This window comes from Seriola lalandi, unplaced genomic scaffold (genome assembly GCF_002814215.2).
Source record: "Seriola lalandi dorsalis isolate HSWRI2012SDOR001 ecotype SW California unplaced genomic scaffold, Sedor1 jcf7180002054048, whole genome shotgun sequence".
Taxonomy (NCBI): domain Eukaryota; kingdom Metazoa; phylum Chordata; class Actinopteri; order Carangiformes; family Carangidae; genus Seriola; species Seriola lalandi.
Window position 1 is genome coordinate 886,342 of NW_019524601.1, and position 20,913 is coordinate 907,254.

Below are 20,913 nucleotides of genomic sequence, written 5' to 3' on the forward strand. Positions count from 1 at the left end.
GGTTACTTTGACTTTGCTGCACTGGTCCCACTGCTGTTAGTGATACCTTTTACTTTATGGTTTTGTCATTGCTGTGGGTTACAGGGTTGTTTTACCACAGCTATATGTACAGCAAAGAGACTGAAAATCATTCTCCCATGACTCAGACTGTTTCAGTGTCCTCTTAGGGCCTTTATGGAAGTATTCCGTGCAGGCATTTTAATATAGAAGGGGCAAAAAAAGAACATTACTTTAAGATTAAGATGTCTGAATTAGTTCATTATTGACCCACCTTTGGATTATAATGTGACATTTGGAAAAACTGCACACTAACAGAAAGCCATCGTGTCCTCATGTTCACAATAGCTTGACAGATCAGTCAGCAGATTTCTTTTTTTTTTTTTTTTCCTCTTGGAAAATGTCCGAGGAGCCTTTCAAAAATGTCGCCTTTGTGTGCTGAAGAACCAAAGGTCATTACAGGATATTTTACTGAGATTTGTAAGTCATGCTGATGGGTTGGGTGTATGCAGGAATGAAGATATGAAGGTCAGATACTGTACACACACACACACGCACACACACACCTAAACACACAGACAGAGTGTGTGTGTGTGTGTGTGTGTGTGTGTGTGTGTGTGTGTGTGTGTGTGTGTGTGTGTGTGTGTGCGCGCACGTGCGCCTGAGGGTACATTATACATGCTGCTCAAACAGGTAAGCTCTATAAATCTTCCTCCTCAGTGTGTTTCTGTGCAGACTCCAGTCTCCTCCTGCCTTTTAACATTCCTCTGAAGAGACCGGTAAATACTACAGCCTAGGCTTTGCGGTCATAACCAGCTCTCTTTTCTGTACATCAACTGTGTCTGTCGCTTTTATGGTGATTTGTAGAGATGAGGGTGTGTAAAGTATAATCTATGATTAAAGAGAAGAGGAGGAGACATAACAAGAACCGTTGACCATCTTTTAAAGGTTTTTGTGCGCACTTCTTCTTCCTTCTGCCTTTTGCACAGAACAGTACAGAACAGTCTGTCCTTTTTGCTGATCAGCTGCTCTTTTTGCAACCTGTGGTTAAGGTGATTTATAGCTGTGTGAAACCAGTTATTTAGGTGTCTGCTGTGAAATTTTATCAAATGAGAAAAGTGCATCACGTTCAGTTCAAAAAATTTTATTCCAACTATTTGTTGTTGGAAACATCTTGGACCCGATGTCACAGTCAATGCAAAGGCAAGTTTGCTGTTATTGTTATATTTAACATATAAAACATTTCTGATACAGTATTAAGTTATTTAGCATGAATAAGTATGAGTGATAAAGTGAAAAATAAAACAGTTTGAAAAGAAAGAAGTTAATTGGTCTTAGGACAGCAGGATATTGTGGAGGAATAAAGGAGTTTGGAGTAATTTAGCAAGATCCACTTTTTGCTGATACATTTTGATAGAAGTTGACTAAAAACACTAATTTACTCTCTTACAGTCTGATAGTCCACTTCTGAGTCCTGCTGTAGCACATCTGGGCAGTCTCTCCAACATGAGTTAATCAAGTTTGTCTAATCTAATTGAACTTGATCGTCACATGGGGCCCAACCTGAAATCATTTCAATGTCTTCATGTTTTTGCTTGATCTATGCTTATTCACTTTCCTGCCAATTTAAAATAAAAAGGTTCCGTAAATTACTGAGCTTTACAGCTGCTGGTAGGTGAATTTTTTTGTACCTTCAGACAGACCCAGGCTAGCAATTTCCCCCTGTTTCCAATCTTTATGCTAAACTAAGCTATCTGGCTGCTGGTTTCATATTTATTGCACAGTGATGATCCATCTTCTTTTCCATCTTATGCTTTGCGAGACTTTCTGTCTTTCTGTCATCAATACAGATACAATAAGATATTATTGAAATAATGTACATTAACACCACATGTAATCTGTCCCATCCTTCAAACCCTGCAGCTTCTACGACATCAACTTTTATTCAATGCAACTTTTATAATTAGCTCGTTAAAGTTACAATATCGCTTGTTTTCTGCTGTTTGTCGGACACAAAAGCCATTGTTTCAAATCTTGAAAACAAGATTCGAAAACAAGAGTCTTTGTTTAGCAATGTGAATCATTTAAAGATGTTTCATACGTGAGTCAAAGGCTGTTGGGTAATGCAGTGGGTTTTCTGGGCTGGGTGCTGATTTACAAACGCCTTAATGTCCGGTTATGCGTCATCACCGACTTTCTTTTTTCCTGCATCAACATCACTGGAGGCATATTAACAACAAATTAAGAAAGTTTCATTTGATTGGGAATCTTGTGCATGTTTTCTAAGGAAATTGATAATTAAATAACATTCATGTTACAGTTACACCACAGACAGCTTAAAGGGAAATTCCAGTTTACAACCTGGGTCTTATCTTTGCTTGATAGCAATAAAATTATAGCCACCAAGTTAATTGTTGAGATCTGAGATTGTGGCACTAGATGTCTGATCGAACAGGAAACATTAACTGTCACACAGTCGTACAAGTTTCACAAAACCCAAGTTTAGCCAAACTTATTTGAAAGAAAATTATTACTCATACCATCAAGTAAAAGTTTTCAGCAGAACACAACTTCACACCCATCTACAAACATTTACTTACCTATGTATAATAGTTATGGGAATGAGGCAGCCAGTTACTGATAACACTTAAAAAGAAAGGAGGAAAATACAGTGTATTATGGTATATGAAAAAAAATTAAAACATAAATAAATACTGTGTCTTACACTGAGGCAGAGTCTTACTTTGAAAGGGAAGAAAAAAATATGTTTAATATTTGTGAATTTTACAAGAAAATTGACATATGTCTCCACTTTGGGCACAGTTTTTTTCTCTGTCTAACTACTGTTTTCTCTTGTGAGTCGTGACCCTTGTCAACATTCAAATGGTGGGCTCCAAGTTTGTTTTTTAAATGTGTCTTTGTACAGCTTCGAATTTGATTTAAACATGGAGCTTATTGAAAACATCTCGGCCTCTCTCTCTCTTTTGGCAGGTAACCACATGCTGTTGCGGGTGTTGCCATCAGTCTACCCCAGACAACCAGAAACCATCCACCGTCACCTAGGCAACCTCACAGCAATGATGTCCCAACTGGAGTCCCCAGAGCAACAACACCTGATCAGGCTCATTCAGATGGTTGCAGAACAACATCCTCTTGTGAGTGTTTTATGTTAGAAATAAAGCAAAATTTGCCGTGGGTCAATCAAACGAATAACTTTCACATCTGCAGACTGTGTTATTTTTTTATAACCACATGGGCTAAAGTGAATTATCCCATTTATAATGCTGTCACTTTGCCAGCTAACTACAAGCCATATTTTGGCATATTTTTAAAAAACCTTTCACCTAAAATGAGTAACCTTCCAGCTGTATTATACAGTGTACCGTTATTTAAAATGATAATGAGGCTGTTCAAATACAGCAGAACTATGTGGTCATCTGAACATAATGAACTGTTCAACTAAATCAGAACTGAGCATCTGTGGTGATGGCATAAATCTCTATTTAACTTGACTTTGGCTTCCAGCGAACTACATGTGTGGCTTTTTTTTTTAACATTTCTGCGAGCTCTTCGAGCTTAATTAGACCTTTTACCGTCCAACTTTTCTATATCCTGCAATGAGCTAGTGTCGACATGTAGAAGAGAACCCACTGAAGCATAGTTAGAAGTGAGGAAATGCATCAGTGAACGTGGACTACACGTTTCTCAGCAGGAATTCCCTTAATCCTGCGTATTTTGGAGCAGAGCTGCTGATGTTCAACACGAGGGGAAAGTACCACATACCAGCAAACACACAGCACATGGTGGTAAAAGATGGATAGTCTCACTCACATGTTAAGCACTGGAGAACGAAAACCAGCCATCTGGAGTTATTCTAATCTCTACCCCCCCTAACGCAGACACACAAAATATTTCTCTTGTGATTGTAACCGCATTCATTACAGCATTTCCCAAATCTCCTAATATTCATTTACTGGAAGCAATGTGGTACTGAAGAAATAAGAAATGACAAAGATATGTAACTGTAATATTACATAACTTTAATTTTTCATTGGTCAAACATCGTCTCCGTGAGGAACAGATACTGTGTGATATTAACATGATTATTCAGAACAAGTGACTCATAAAGTCGCAGCAGGGGGGGCTGTAATGGTGGGCATTGTTAGTCTGATCCAGTGCAGTCCAGTGTGACCAGTACAGATAATGAGGAGGAACTGTTCATTCACTCAGTTTTTCCACAGTCCTACAGTCAAGCTTTTGTTTATCATTAGTCACCAGGCTCTTCATCTCGCTCCAAGGTCAGTCCTCTCACCTCCAGCCTTCATTAAAGACACATCAGGCCTCTGTTTGGTGGTGTCGGTGCCCAAAAAGTGACAGAATTTCTTACCGTTATCATTAAAAATGATAAATCATGCTTTATTTTTATTTCCCATGCAGATGTTAAGCCCTCAGGTGCCTGCGTTGGTTGGTTACCTAGGTGACCAGTCTCTTACTGAGGCCCTGCTGGGCGCACTCGTAGACGTGTCACAGGCCAGCCCTTCCTCGCTGGTCAGCTTCCTGCCAACGCTGAGGGTTGTGGGACAGCAATGCCCTGCTCTCCTGGGTCATGTTGCCAAAATCCACGGCGCTGTCGGCATCATCAGTGAGGTACAAACCACACCACAGTGAGAACACACACACACACACACACACACACACACACACACACACACACACACTGACAAGTTTGCATTGGTTTGCAGCAGCTGTTTGCCGTTGATACAGAGAGTGAAAGTATGTGTTTCAAACTGAACGCCAAGCAGGTTTAATAGGCAGCGTGACTGCAAACAAATGGATAGACTCGAGTGAATGCAAACAGACGTCGGTTCTTTTTAGCAAGCTGACACGTCTGCACAAGCTGGAAATGGTTAAACTTAAACTTTCCCTATTCTTTCCAAGCTCCAATTAAGAAATGTGGAGAGACAAGAGGGAAAACAGTGAGGAGTTTCTCAAAATCAGTCCAACTCTGACCAGCTCAGCCGTCACACAGTTTTACATACACAGTTGATTGTGCAGTAAATGTCTATATCATCGGTGCAATGGCTAAGAAAGGACAGGCTATGAAAGCATTGATATTCATGTAAATATCTCTGCTGTTAATGCACCTTAGGTCTGTCTGACCGTGGGTATTCACACAGACGCAGGCACACACACACGCACACTGAAATAGGCAGGAGTGATTATTTTAATGAGTATGGAGGAATGGGCTGCAATCTCACATGACTTGTTCTCTGTTGTCCTGCCAAGTATAAAACCCACACTCTCACACCGGACAGGCCGGGCAAATCCGGAGGTTTTGACTGCTGTCTAACACCTACATCAGTGTTCGGTGGAAGCGTCTCTCCTAAACAAACACATGCGGAGTCCTCAGAGGAGAGAGAAACCGCTGCCCCGGTGGGAGGAAAGAAAGATCTCATTTGAGAGAATATTCAAGCAGCAGAATTTTAGCTGTAGCCTAATGGAGCAGCCATAACACAATTTAAGGGAACATTAACCTCGGGAAAGGTACTTTGTTTCACTTCTGCTGACAAAGGGAGAACCAAAAAATGAATAACAGCAGTTTAGCTGCATATGTATGAAAATGCTGCTTTAAATTGTGCAGTATAAATTGTGTATTATAAGGATATTAAGTGAATCCACCAGGTGAGTTTCAGAATGTGCTATTATGTGTTATTCACCCGCACTCTGTCCATTACTATAGGTGCATTAAGTTTTTTTTTAATTAGCACTAATCTGATGAAGGAAAGGCTTTTATATCTCAGAATACAACTTATATGGCCACAACTCCTACTAGTACTGCTAATACAGTATCTACACTATGTGGAAGATTAAGGATATCAAAATTTTTTTCAAATGGGGCTAAATGTGTCCCATAAGCCTCATTTGGGCCAACCCATGGTTAGATACTTGGCTGTCCTGCAGACTTGGTTGCTCGTTTGCTCCCTAATAGTACTTCTCTTGAGACAAAAGTGTTGTTTCAGCCATGACCGACTGTGACCGTAGCCCTATGCTAAAACAGTCGAGCTGCTCATTACAGGTTAATTAGCCTGACGAACTGCAAGGTGGCACTGCCTCCGACTGATGGGGACGTTATTCAGAAAGACACGTGCACACAGAGGCTTAGTCATTAAGTCTTGTCTTATTAGCTGTCTGACTCTGTTTCTCTGAGGAGAAAAAAAACTGAACCAAGTCCACACTCATTTTTAGACACTAAGTCGGTTAGTCAGCCTGCCACTTCAGTGCAGACTGAAATATTTCAACAGCCCTTTGATGAATTGCCATGCAATTTTGCACAGACATTCATGGTGCTCAGATGATGAATCTTAATGCTTTGGCGATCATCTGACTTTTTCTCTAGCACCACCAGCTGGTGAAGCATCTTTAATTCTGAAGCGTGGTGTAGGACTACATTTCAGGTTGACGTTTGTGGTTTTCAGTGAAATGTCTTGACAGTTAATGGATGAATTACCATAAATTTAGCTGCAGACAACCATGCCCCTCTCAGGATGGGTTGTAAAAACTTTGGTGATCATCTGACTTTTCATCTAGTGCTATAATGACCAAACACCTGCAAAACTAATGACATTTCAACAGCCTCAGCTGTACATTGTGTTTAGTGCTAATTAGAAAATATAAAAATGCTAACATGCTAAACCAAAATAGTAAAAAAAAATTGAAACACTAGCATGTTAGCACTGTCAGTATGAGCATGGCAGAATTATAACATTAACTTTAAACTCAAACGTCCACTGTGTGTTGGTACAGTCTCACAGAGCTGCTAGCATTAGCTGTAGACTCTAATGTTGTTTCTCAATTTGCAGAATTCCATACTCACGCTTGCTATTTAATAAGTGAGTTCACATTGACAACTATGGCAACATGCAATGCACTATAAGTACCCGTACGGTGTCTCAAAACACACACAAAAATTGAGTGTAAAATGATTGACACTTCTCACCCTCAACGATCGCCATCTTGGCTATGGAGTGGAAGGGGAGGGACCACCAACATATTTTCAAACTTGTGAAAATGGCGACTGGCATGTCATCGGCGCAGATGGCAGCTTAATTCCCATGTTGTATATGACACGGAAAAGTAAAACAATCATGTTCAAGTCGAGCAGTCGGGTGACAGTTGCGGTCACATGTTGCGATCGTCATTTCCTTTGATTTGACTTCGATTTGTACTGCATGGGAGTGTACTAACAGAAGTATCCAATTTGAGACACAGCATTAGTCTTGTTCATCTGAGGATTTTAAATTAAAAACTCCTAATTCCTTTGTTTATATTATCTTTCTTTCCCATCTGAAAGTGGTTCTGAAGAAATCCTTTTGTTGGCCACGCTTGAAAAAACTGAGTCTGTGTTACATAGCAACACAGTAAACGCTTGCAAAGCTAAAAGGGCAGAAGACTTGGAGTCAATGATGATACAAGACATACACCAGACAGTGTAGAGTGCGTGCATCACAGCATCTGCACCCTCATCGGGTCAGCATCCCTGGCATATGAGAATAGTGCATGAGAAATATCTGGTAACTTGTGTTGTGCAGTTGGTTGTCCATGCAGCCCTTATAATGACAGGTAGGATAAAGTCACAGATTACAGTCACTCTGAAATGGGTGTGTGCAGAGTAATGAAGGTGACAGCAGGACAGGGTGAGGGTTCCCACTCTCTCTTTACCTCTGGGTCCATTTAAGGCAGTTTAACGACAATTTGGGGAAATTAACGGAAATGGGAAAATACATCACGACAGCCTCTAGATGACATGCACCCCGTCCACACGTGCACGTACACACACATATACACAGATACTGTAGACAGACACAGACACAGAAATCATGGAGCTGGAAACCATAATAAAGTTCTCTATTACTCCAGAGCAACCTTTCCTCCAAAAGCTCCCTTCCTCCTCAATCTTCTTGTCAAAAAACCTGCCAGCCCAACTGCAGCACACACACAAATACACACACATACTCATGCACACGCACACACACAGTTGGTCGGACCTCAGTGTCCTGTCTTTCTTCACATTGGAACCATTTGGAAAATAACCCCCGTTTTTCTGGGAAATGCCTCTGCAGAGGCCCCCTGGCGATGGCAGTGGAGAGTGCCTCCTGTGGGCTCGTGTTTGTGCCCTACATGCACACGCACACACACATGCACATATTCTCACTGGGATGCATTTGTACTTGACTCTAACCGGATTGCACAACACACTCTCTTTGGCTTCCTTTACCTCCCGATGGGAGTTGGTCTATATTATGTTTCTGAGCTTATTGCTTGTTAGATCACAATATATCACAATTTTCATCAAAGATCTCTGAGTGAAAGAAACCCCTGTACACTGTATAATGCTGTCCAGTCCATCTGTCGTGTATAGGAAATATTCCCGATAAAGTGAACTATTTTTATTTGCGTGTGGATCCACCTCTAGGGTAATTTTCGAGGCTGTTGTTAGTGGTGATCATGAATTGCTTTGGATTTGGAAGTCTATCTCATATTTTTTATTCTGTATTTTCTCTATGTTAACATCAAAACACCTTTCAGTACCAACCAGCAAAATCACCATCAAGTTTACAAGCCAAAATAAAAGTTAAATTCCTAAACAAATACCTTTTATATAGAAATGATTTGTCAACCTTTGGCTCACAAGATAGATCTAAGTGATCAACAAGTTAGAAAAAATAAGGAGGAGGGGAACAAAATAATTAAATTAGTTTATTTTTTCAGATATGTCTCTTGTCTACTATATTTTCCTCTGCAATGCTGCATAATTTTATTTCTTCAGGCCTATAAAACCTATTGGGAGGGTCAAATGACAGAATATGCCAAGCAGCTGTGATTTGAACATGTCAACGCCAGTAGTGGTCATCTCTCTTGAATTTTTTTTTTTTTCTGATATGCAAATTGTCCTTGCTAAAACTTTATAGTACAGTGTAGACACTTGTACACATCAGTCTGTATGTTTTAAGTATAGGGCATACAGGATGGTGGTAATGATAGACGAACTGTATTATCTGAAATGAAGGATAATACTGCTCTCTGGGAAAGAAAATACATTCAGTACCTCTATGGGCCTTCTTATGGAGGGAGTTGGTGGTTTAGTAGCAGATTGCAGCTCCAAAGGGAGCAGAGAGATCAGTGTGCTGATGGACAATCAGGGGAAACTAAGCGACCGAGCAAACAAGGAAAGAAAGATGAAAAAGAAAACAGGTCATTGTGCAGAGAGAAGATTTGGCTTGTCACTGGACCAGTGTAGTGTTTTCCTTTTGTTTTTCTTCTTTAAAGTCTGAATCATCCAACATTCAAATGAAGATATCACTAACACTTACGCATATGTGCTAGTGCCAGAGGATTTTGGCCCCCATGGTTGTAGGAGTTATGATTATGGAGTGATGGAAATGAATGAGCCCAAGTTGTGTCTTTCTCGGAGGATGTGTTTATGTGTGTGTGTATGTGTGTATTTGTGCATGCATGAGGCAGAAAGAACTGATCTCTTTCTCCAGATCCGTATCTGTCCTGTCAGATTGGCACCTTGGGGGAGTATCAGCTCCTCTGCCATCATTTTTTGGAAAATATGGAAACTCATAATTAAAAGTAAACAGTTTGTAGTTAGTTTGTAGATTTTACACTTGCTTTCTAGTCATGAGCCAAACCAATGATTTTGATTAGGACATCAAATCAAGGCCAAGTCACTTTTCCAGACAGTTTAAACACGATCTGTGACATTCAATGATTAAGGAGGCGTTCATGACCTGGCAGGCTTTTGATAATATCACAGTAAAATGTGTCTCTTGCAAACTGTAAATGATGCAAGTTCTGTTTATGCTGTAATGTTTGGAAGTATTGTGGTGAGTCCTTAAAAAGTGAAATCATCTCGACAATAAAAGCGGGAACCGTAGGGCAGAGGTAGCACGAATCTTAGTGAAGTCTTTGTACCTGTAGCCTGCGCTCAAGGCACGCTCCTGTTTCATTTTTGTTTTGGAGCTCAGAAACTCCTAAATGCTTGCTTGGCATTTTATTACAGTATAAGGTCAAGTTCTACCTTCTCTGGCAGTTTTAGCTTCCACATATAAATTTAGTATCCTACAGAGAGAGCTTGTGAAACATGCCCAAACTGTGCAGTAACTGCATTCTTCTCTCCTCGTTACAAGGTGTGCTTGAGCTCTGCGAGCACAGGTTGGCTCTGTCCGTCTTTCTGTCCCTCCATCAATCACTCACAGTTTGTCTCAGTCGGAGGAGGAGACGGGGGTACTTTAAAGCTCTCATTTTTTTAGCCCATGTTTTTACAAGCTTAGAGACTTAAGTTTGAAAAAATCCTGGTTTTGTTCTTGTCCACAGATGGGGGGTTTATTTGGCTTCAGTTCTGCCCTAAAACACTGCAAGAGAGCTGTTACTGAATCATGTCACCTTTGTTCATCTGTTATCACAATGGTTTTTGTGTTTACTGATTTACACCCATTGAAGTCATGACTGTTTTTTTGTTAATAATGGACCAGGATCCAATATGGGCAAGGTTATAACCCTGCAGTTTAAATAGTGATTAAGTGAAAGTACATGCTGTATTTACATGACTATATTAGTTATGATTATTGCCTATGACAGAAACCAGAACCTATAAAAAAGAGGTTTGACTTTTCCTGGGAGAGGACAACAAACATCCACAAGAGAATGTTGCTGCATATTATTCTGTGTCAAAGCTGAGCAGGTTGTATATGTTCGTATACAGTTTATACAAAAAGCAGGATGAGAATGATGAAAAGTGTGTGTGTGTGTGTGTGTGTGTGTGTGTGTGTGTGTGTGTGTGTGTGTGTGTAATGCGATTGGGAAAAGAAGAAGATATTCTCTTAGTCTCTTAGAGCCATCTGCATGTTATTGTATTTATTATTGTTTGTCATGATTTATTGTTGTTTGTCATGACACCATGCCAGTGCCAGCATGGATCACAACACAAGATATTATGATTTTAATGTCTCTCTCCCTCTCTCTCTCTCTCTCTCTCTCTCTCTGCGTTGTCTCCTTTCTCCAGACTCACGCTCACAGCTCGTTGGTCTACCTGGTGTCCCTTCTGGGCAGCATGGAGCACAGCTTCCACCACACGCTGCTGCTGGAGATCAGAGCTCTCACTGACCGTTACCCGTCTTTACTGGGAGGCTGCGGGAAAGACATCTACAGGATGAGCAACTCTTTTACGGCTATGGCCAGACTGTTGGGCGGACGGCTGGAGGAGAGCATGGCCACGCGCTGCAGGTTGGGAGAGTCATGCTAACATAGACTTACAGGCGTTTTATATCCATCTATATACTATTCCTTGAAACACATTTGATCCATAGAGCAACAGCCACCACTATGGGCTCAGCTGGCTGGCGTTGGGGGCACCTCACAGTATGATTTGCTCTCAGTGTGCTCTCAATTGCTTAATTTGTGCCTGTGTAGTGTTTGGATTTCACAATACGAATGATAGTGACTCAGGCTTAATACATCGAATCTGTCATGAAGAAATATCCATAAACAGAAATGAATTGATGTTTCTGGGAATCCGCAATTGTTTCCCATTCAGAACAAAGAACTTGAATTGGGATGTTTAAGTGAATACTTTGCGTTTTGTACACATATTGCAACAAACTACTGCAGACCCCTAGAGATTCATTAGCAAATCATTAACAACGTTCTTGGTCATATTTTTATTGGTTCTTGTGTAAGCCCTAATGTATGATTGCTGAATTTTTTTCAGTGTAGATGAAGCACATTGCATAATTATCAAGTAAAAGAAAACATTTATTTGCATGTCACAGAGAGTAGTCAAGAGTTTTGAAACTTGCTCGAATCCAATACACATATTAAGCCCACACATTAAACTGATTTGTGTTACTAAAACCTCTGGGCTGTTATTATTTATAGACAATTAAAATGTTTTCTTTGTAATTCTCCATATCCGATTCTGTTCTCCAGTGACTTCTTTCATACATAATTGCTATTTGCAGGAAATGAAACGTGCTTCAAAATGCAAGCACATCATTTTGTGTGTGTGTGTGTGTGTGTGTGTGTGTGTGTGTGTGTTTGCGTGTTTGCATGTTAATGTGCATAAGTTGACTGGGATTCATCTGGCTACAGTGTGGGAGTGACACATGCAGCTCTCTTCGAAATAAGAACATTGTGTTCAGGATTGGAGGCTTCCAAACGCTTTGCTTGGGGTCTTCTGGACGAAAGATAGAGGGAATGAGGGGTTGAGAGAGGCAGGATTGTTTATTAGTGACAGAGCAGGGGGTGAAGACAGAAGGAAAACAACAATGGGACAGTTGGAAGTCCTCTGTCAGCAAACAAGTGGAACGTTTGATGAAGTTATGAAGGCCACATGTGGAAAAATGAAACAGGGACAGGAAGAGGTTATCAGCAGAAGAGAAGGGAGAAGGTGAGATTTAGCTTGCAAGAGAGGGAGGCGGGGGGAAACAGTGGGTGAAAGACACAGGCATAGAGCCAGTTGTCATGAGAAAGTGAGAATGACAGAAAAACTAAGCAGAATGGCAGGAACGGGGGGAGGTGAGGCTGCTGAAATCCATCCAAATGTGTCTGTCCGGCTTCATCTCACGTGCCTACCTCCTGCCATCCAACCGTTTGCTCCTGTGTCTGTGTTTGTGTGCTACAGGGCGGACGAGGCATGCCCACCATCTCCCCGTGCATCTCTTCCAGGGGGAGGAAAAGGAGGAGGTGGGGGAGGAGGAGGAGGGTCGGACCCGTTCGAGGAGAAAATGGGAGTAGAGACGGGAGAGGAGGAGGTGGAGGAGGTGGAGGAGGACTCTCCTGCCTCCCTGCGATGCTACAGCCTGAGCCAAGCCATCAGGGAGGAGAAACGAGACATGAGATTCAACAGGTCTGTTTGTTCGTTACATTGACATGGCCCTGACTGAGAATCTGCTTCTATCTGACTGACTCGTAAACATTTCTTTTTTATGTAGGATTGTTATCACTGACACATGTGTAGTCCAGATGATTCCATTGATTTCATATCAAATTATCCAGAGATCCCTTGAGCCAAGAAGACTTTACTCTGTGTCACTGGTTATGGTCAAGCCTGTCTAAAGAAACGTAACTGAACAAATTAACCATAAATTTAAAGGTATGATGAAATGATTGCTTAACAAGAACATAAACAATGGTGAAGAGGTAAAGACAGCTGTGTTTTTACAACACACACTGATTACAAACTTTCAGTATCTCTATTAAAAACATGCTTAAGACCACAGTTCTCCTGCCATTTTCTGTTTCATATTCTTTTCTTAATTGTTAGAAAATGACTGTCAATAATATCCCCTCATAGCTTTTTGCTTCAGTGCTTTCCCCGCAGAGCCCTGGAGCCAAACCAACCCTTTCCTGCAAGGTGTCAAAAACACACAAATCTCAGTGTGGAGGAAGCAGACAGTCTTTGAATTGTCCAGATCCTTCAGTGCTGTAGGACTAACTAACTGTTTTATTTCTCTTTCAGGTCAAAGAGCTTGGCTCTCCACGCTGTGCGCTCACGCTCCATCAACTCAGACACCGGGGAGGACGGTGACGGAGTGGAGCTGTGTCCAGACAACATCTCGTCCAACAATACTTTGCCTAATCGGCACTCAGAAAACCAGGAAGCACCACCTACAGACAGGAAACCGACCGGTGACGGCCCCCTCCCCATCACCGCTGCCCCGGACAGAGGGGTCAAAGAGGCAGAGAGAGGTGAAAGCAGAGAGAAGGATGGAGAGAAGCAGGAGCAGGGCGAAGCTGACAGACTCTTCATCCATTTAAGAGACAATATGGAGACAATCAAAGAGTTCTGTAAAGACATGGTGCAGCAGATCCCCACACCAGATCAGTGTGTGATAGAAGGTAATATGAACAGCTTTGTCAGTTCATTTGTTCTTTGAGAGCAGCACTAAAAATCATTTGATGACAGTGTTATTGGTCTATGCAGTAAACACAGAGAGGTAAGTACACAGAGAGAGGCAGTTTGTGTAACCTGCTGAACCTGAATGAGATTACAGTCAGATGTGGCGGCTGGGGTTGATTAATGATGCAGCATCATGAATAAACCTCCTCGTCTCCTGCCTCCCTCCCACTTTCACTCACTATCCCACAGACACACACAAGCTGATGCAGCCTATCACAGCAGTCAGTAGTCAGTCAGTTGATAAGTTTTTCTTAAGCTCCAATAGGACAGAGGTTTATTTCTCCAAAGGGAGTATTTTGATTTTAATATTGTCTGTGCTGATCAGTGACTTTAATCCTATCTCATCGGGTATATGTGTGGGATTTTTCTCCTCCTACCACAGTATTAGTTACAGTCCTGAATACCTGTTGCATTTCAGAGACACCTTACTTTTTGTGTGCTTTTTATATTCCATGCTAGTGAAGAGGATTGTGTGATTTTCCTGCTGAACATCTTACAGTTACTAAATACATAACTACAGTTATGACCCAAACGACAGCAGTTTAATTTCTGAAGAGCACAGCTTTGTTTTTTTACGTTTTGCATTTATTTTTATCTCCCCCAGGACTGTTAGTCCTTAATACAGACTTAGATGGAGTCTTTGATGTTAAAGACCAGATGGGAATGATTATTGTTAATACATTCAAACAGAGGAGCACACACACACGCATACACACACAAACAAGGCACAATACTTTTCTTACTGCAATACTTTATGTCCCACACTGACCCCATCCACGGGTTTACATGCTGTGAAAAAAACAAACACAATGCATGAGAACGTTTCTTACTGTCAACACATCCAGTGAAAACACCAAGAGGAACAATATCGACTCCACTATTTTCTGATTTCCTTACTCTGTCCGTGGCTCTCAGTCCCAAGCTCATCTGTTCCCACTAAGGAAATAAATATTTAAAAGTATAAGTCACATTTTTTAACAAAAAATGTCAAATAACTTAATTTAGCATCTTTTCAGTGTACTTTTTAACAAATGTGACTCAAATGGGAGTAAATGGTCTTTCAGCTGCGGATTTGGTTAGATAGCGAGTATTTCTGGCAGCAGGACAGTGTATGTGGGATCAACTCGATATGAACTATCGCTCATGTGATGGTGCAGCTCACTATTGTGTTTTATAGTTTACAGTTTATAGTTTTTTGACAGGTTAATCCTGGTTCTGCTCGAGGTTTCTGCCTCTTAAAAGGTAGTTTTTCCTCACCACTGTCGCCAGCTGCTTGCTCATGGTGGGAATTGTTGGGTCTCTGTAATCAGTGTTATAAAGACTAAAGTCTAGACCCGCTCTGTTTGAAAAGTGCCTTGAGATAACTTCTGTTGTTATTTAGACCTATATAAATAAAAATGTAATTGAAGTTGTTGGAGCTCTATGGCACAGAGAAATAAGCTATATCAGGCTGTTTTAGACTTTTCATAGGATCTAATTCAGCTCCAGACCTTCAGACCTTGACTTGTACTTCTTCTTAATCTGGAGTGAAAGAATGTACTGTAACGTAGAGACTGTGAGCCAGACCCTGTGGGGCACTGTCATGGAGCTAGTTTGTTAATGGAAAAATTAATCAAGGTATAGGCAAAGAGGCAAAGATTTGTTTTGAGGTGGGCAGGGTCGTTGTATTCAGTTACATCTATACAACATAGTCAGGTTTAAGTAAAAACAGATGAATGTTGTGCATACATGTGTAGTATCCATGAAGTATATACGGACGGGTGACAAATTAAAATGGAGAAACTGAATGACAAAGCCCCCATCCACAGGGCACGAGGGGTCACTGAGTGGTTTGATGGGTATGGAAACGATGTGAATCATATGCTGTGGCCTTCACAGTCACCAGATCCCAACCCAACTGAACACCTAAGGGAGATCTTGGACAGACAAGGGGTCAAGCAGTTCATTTGCAAAACTATGAAATGAAAACCCTCTTACGTCTCCAAACTAATCTAATCCATTTTCTAAAACTTTGTAATCCGTTTTTGTGTTTCCCCTCTGAATCTTCTCATACTCAAGGATTTGATATTTTATTTTCATTCATGTCTAATGATTTCTGCTTATTTTCCATTTCTCATTTTGATTTGCTTCACTTGAGTTAAGACTTCATTGCCATCTCTAAGCAGCGCCTGTCAGCACCTTCCCCATATTGAATCAGATTTTTTGTTTTACTTGATCCAGCTCCTCCCAAACTGATGGATAATTTTGTTTTCTACATTGTATATGTACAGATACATCAAACAGACACATTTAGACATAAAATACATTGAGCTGGGCAACAAGAACTCTGTTGAACACACTTGTTGTTTATGTGCAGGCGTTCACAAGAGCAAATTCAACAATACACATCAGTGCACACTGTAAATAACACACTCATAAATATGCAATCGGACAGTACATTCCTCTCTGTAGTCCTTTGAGCCATCTGCAGCAGTGAGCTCCACCTATATTCTTTTGAACATATTAAGAACAGACAAAGATCACACACGCGCACACACACACATGCAGGCACACAGCACCCGGTTAAAATATGACATGACTCGTGTGTGTGAGAGGTGATGATATTTTGATTGACAGGTGGGGATGTTGTTGCTCCGCCTTTGGCCTTAATGTCATTTTATCTGAGAGGCAGCCAGGAGTCATATGGCAAAAACACACATACATTTACGCACACGTATGCACACACTCAAAGCAGGAAACATGACAAAAAAAATAACAAACTCCACCTTTGGCCTCACACATGAACACATGCTCCATTTCTCATCCCATAATTGGTGCTTTGCATTTGCTCTCTTAGTATTAAGTCTCTTAATGACAATCAACCCTGAGGCACTTAGGATATGATGTCACAGGGGGTCTCAGCTGGATGATGTCATCATGCTGCTGGCTGACCTACAGATGAGCTGCTGACCCGCTGCCTCGGTGGACCAGGATTACACAGAAGAGTGCACATGAACATTTCTGCTCTGTCCAAACAGCTACACACATACACACACACACACACACACACACACACACACACACACACACACACACACACACACACAGATGTTGACACAAAAAACAAACAGCGTCACCACCTATCAGATACAAACAAACTCTAGAAACACAAATATGTGTTGTTTTAAATTTAGTTTCTCCTTTTTACTTACATATCAATTGAGATAATTTAGTTTTTTTTAAGACATCTGTTCACTGCCTCCATGCAGTGCAGTGAACAGATGAGGAAGGTACAGATCTGTTATATAATGTGTTATCGAAGCCGGAGAATTCTTTGACATGTAAGACTGTTTTTGCTGAATAACAAATGAAGGTTAAGCTTTGCTATAAATCATTTTGAAACACACCAGTCACCTGAAGCGTAGATGGTTTCACTTTGTCATTAAAACTTGTAGCAGTTATTCAACATAGTCATAGAGTTTTTATAATTATCTGAGTAGAGAGTGAGTGCCAGGTTAAGGGAATAATTTGATTCCTTTCTGTATACGGCTCGACCACATCGTAGGCAATTTGCATTTTGTCTAGTGTCAGGTGCTGTTTGTAGCACTCGCCCTGCTGTTACGTTCCATCCAAAAATATCTAATCATTTCTTTAAAAGACTGTTTCACGTAATTCATTTTTAAATCTCCTTATTCTTTTATTTTTGTACATGACATAAGATAATAAAGAAAATAGAAATGAAATACTAAAATGAAAAAAGTAAACCATTATTTTACTTCGATCACCATTCTGATGTAGTAGCTGTTTTCACACAGAAACCGTTGAGTGGTTCCTTCTCCTTGGCGGAGAGGTGGAGGTTTGTGGGAGGTGGTGGTGGGAGGACAGGACGTTTTCTGATGACTACAAGATACACTGTCCTTGCATGCTATGAATCACTCTGTAGATATGTTCCCATGGTTGCACAAGTCCATATGTGCAAGAGACACAGAGAAACATGCACAGAGAGCTAATTAGTGGTTGAGCTTGTGAATTCCAGTTTCAGCTGTGCAACTATTAAAAATGAATAGCTTTATCAGTTTCACTCTTTTGTGTGTGTGTGTGTGTGTGTGTGTGTGTGACAGATTCAAATCGAGGCTGTGTGGCCAAGCTGTCGTTCTCTTGTCCACTGAAGGGCCACTACTGCCTGTACGCCAAGTCCTGCTTCAACCTGAGCAGCCGACAGCCTCATCTTTGGATTCACATCATGCTGCTGCAACTACAGGTGCACCCAGATATTCATATATAAAACACCTTTTTAAGACTATCTAACTTTTCATTTTATTAAATTACATCTTTGAATGTAGTTTGGATGCCTCTTTAATTTTATGATCACTGTAGTTGTGTTAAATTGCAGAGAAGAGTTCCCACTAACAATTTTGATGTCCTTTTGACAGGAGTAAATATAAGCTTGAAATATGTTTGTTCAAAAACTCTCATATGTGAAAAGTATCCTTGAATGTAAAAAGAGGTTGCATCTGTTGTATGTAAAACAAGACCAGCTTTGTTTGACAACCTTTTTTTCTCTGTCTTGCCCACATCTCTCCCCGTACTCTCTCCTGATCATATTTATGTTTTGTCTTAATTTTTTTGTTTTCCTCCTCAACCAGAGTAAGTCCAGTGTCCCTCTGTGCTCCAGGGACGAGTGTGTCCAGAGACTGGCTTCCCTTTGGGAGAAGACTCAGCTAAAAGGAGCTCACAGTTTTCCCATGGCTATGACACAGCACGTCACCCCACACAGGAAGGTACTGGTCCACTGTGTGTGTGTGTATACTGTATGTTTGTGTCTTGGTATGTGTGTGTGCGCACATGCTGCTTCCTCCTAAAAGCTATCTTTCTCCAGCAGAGAGGATGAAGTCATCGGTAGTAAAAAAAGAGAAACTCCAAGATAATTAAGTGCCAAAGTTCAACATCCACTTTGTTTAAATATGGAACGCACTAAGTGGACATTTTTGTATACAAGGCCTCCGCTTTATCATGTGTGTGTGTGTGTGTGTGTGTGTGTGTGTGTGTGTGTGTGTGTGTGTGTGTGTGTGTGTGTGTGAAAGATTGAGTGAAAGAGAGAAAGCTTTACTGAAGCAGTGTGTGTGGGTGGGTGGGTGTGTGTTCATGTGGACACACGTGCCTATTTCAGTGTCTGTTTTTGTAAGTAGGTGGATGTGGGTGGTGTTCCTCGTGCTGTCCCTTCATAATGTGACTAGCTAAGTGGTCGTTAGGAAATAATTGGAACTCCCAAAGAAAATACAGCTGTCGTTCGTCTTTCTCTGAATGTGTGTTGTGGCTGCAATGAGATGAACCAGCTATGGTTACCATATGGGGCCCTGAGCATACCAACACATACACACGTACACAGATTCAGTCTCATTCACATAAAACCAAACACATATGCAGTTCATGTAGAGGTCTACTGTTTCAATCCCTCTCTCTAACATACATACAACCATGCTTAAAGGGGATATTTGGAAGTTTTCTCTGAAGCTGAACTTGGTTTCTTACTTAATGGTGGGTATTGTTATTTGACAAGAGCTTCAGCCATCTTTTTGATCCTTATAATACAAGAGGTTATAATACACCCTCTGAGCAGCGCTATACGTCTTCAGGGCAGATTGGAGAAAGAATGAAAAAAAGACGTGAGACAAGAGTTAACATTTGCGCTGCTCTCCGCCGCTGGAGACAGCTCTTGGTGAGTAAAGGAATGAAGTTTGATGCTGAACTTGCAACATTTTTCTTATAGACTGGTAAGTAAACAGCTGTTAATGCTAACGCTGGCTGCGTAGCAATAGCGGAAAAAAACTTACAAATAGCTCCATAACCAAAAGTGGAGACATTTATACACCAGAAAGGTTTTATGGCTTGTGAAACTTGTATGTTTATTGTTTAGAAGGTCCATGAAACTGCGTCATTACATTGCATCAACCTCATAACAACTTGCAATTCTCGACCATAACTGACCTGCTAAACATTGTAGCTCCTCCAGGAAGTGGTGACCTTGTAGCAGTAGCTTTATGTGTGTTACTTTACTGCTGCATATTAAATGAGCAGAACATAAAACTGTAGGTGGATCAGTGATGTATGGACCCAGTCGGCTTAATATAGTTAGTTTTGGCACTGATACTGCCACCAGTACCCAACAGACCTGCCAAGTATACAGGCTAGAAAAAGAGTAAATTTGAATGTTTCTTTTTGCTTTAAAATGAGTTCATTCATCATCTCATTTTTCAGTGAGCACCAAGATAAACCACAGAAAAAAAGAGGATGAGATTTAACAGGAGAGAGGAAGAACCTTTCCCTTCATCCATATGCACTGCATTTCCTCTCTGCTTTCTTTCTCTTTGTCTCCATCAGACCTACAGCTTCACTCCCGTCATCGTCAGCCAATCAGAAACACATGTAGTGGAAAATGAGGAGAGACGAGATGCGAAGGGCGGAAAGCCATTACATATATGAGACTGAAGAGGTTACTGATTATATCTGTACTGACAGTGAGATTTAAAGGGAGACTATAAGGCTTTATGATGCTTCAGAGATTTAAGAGGGACTTAAGTATGGCCTCTGACAACTCAGTTTAGTAGTTTTATGACACAGAGATAATCGAAAGCTGGTGTGTGGGAAGATGAGAGGGATGGAGAGGATAAGAAAAGAGGGATAACCTGGGATGTAATGGGGAGAGAGGAAGGTCTGAGAGATGTGAAGAAAAAGGATAACTGAAGAGGATCAAGGCCGTTCAAGGAGAGGAAAGGACCTCTAATCAAGTGCTGCGTTGTAAGAAGACATTCAGTTGTGAATTGCGAAAATGCAGGATAACATAGACTTTGTAAGTAATTGTTGCAGAGAAAAGGATGTAGTGAGAGAGAAGAGGAAGTGAAAAAGGAAAAGAGGGAAGACATGCCATGAGATATGATGAGAGACTGAGCAAAGTTGAAGCCTGAGACTGAGGA

The 20,913-nt window shown here is 40.9% G+C and overlaps 1 protein-coding gene across 1 annotated transcript in view; it reads left to right on the forward strand.

The window, feature by feature from the left end:
• The window catches only part of veph1 (ventricular zone expressed PH domain-containing 1), a 74,377-nt gene that overhangs the window by 30,396 nt on the left and 23,068 nt on the right, over positions 1 to 20,913 (forward strand). The window contains exons 5-11 of the mRNA XM_087173128.1: positions 2,989 to 3,152; positions 4,435 to 4,644; positions 11,066 to 11,286; positions 12,683 to 12,907; positions 13,520 to 13,899; positions 18,061 to 18,200; positions 18,586 to 18,720. Coding sequence (XP_087029254.1) covers positions 2,989 to 3,152; positions 4,435 to 4,644; positions 11,066 to 11,286; positions 12,683 to 12,907; positions 13,520 to 13,899; positions 18,061 to 18,200; positions 18,586 to 18,720 — 1,475 coding nt within the window. The remainder of the gene's footprint in view (positions 1 to 2,988; positions 3,153 to 4,434; positions 4,645 to 11,065; positions 11,287 to 12,682; positions 12,908 to 13,519; positions 13,900 to 18,060; positions 18,201 to 18,585; positions 18,721 to 20,913) is intronic.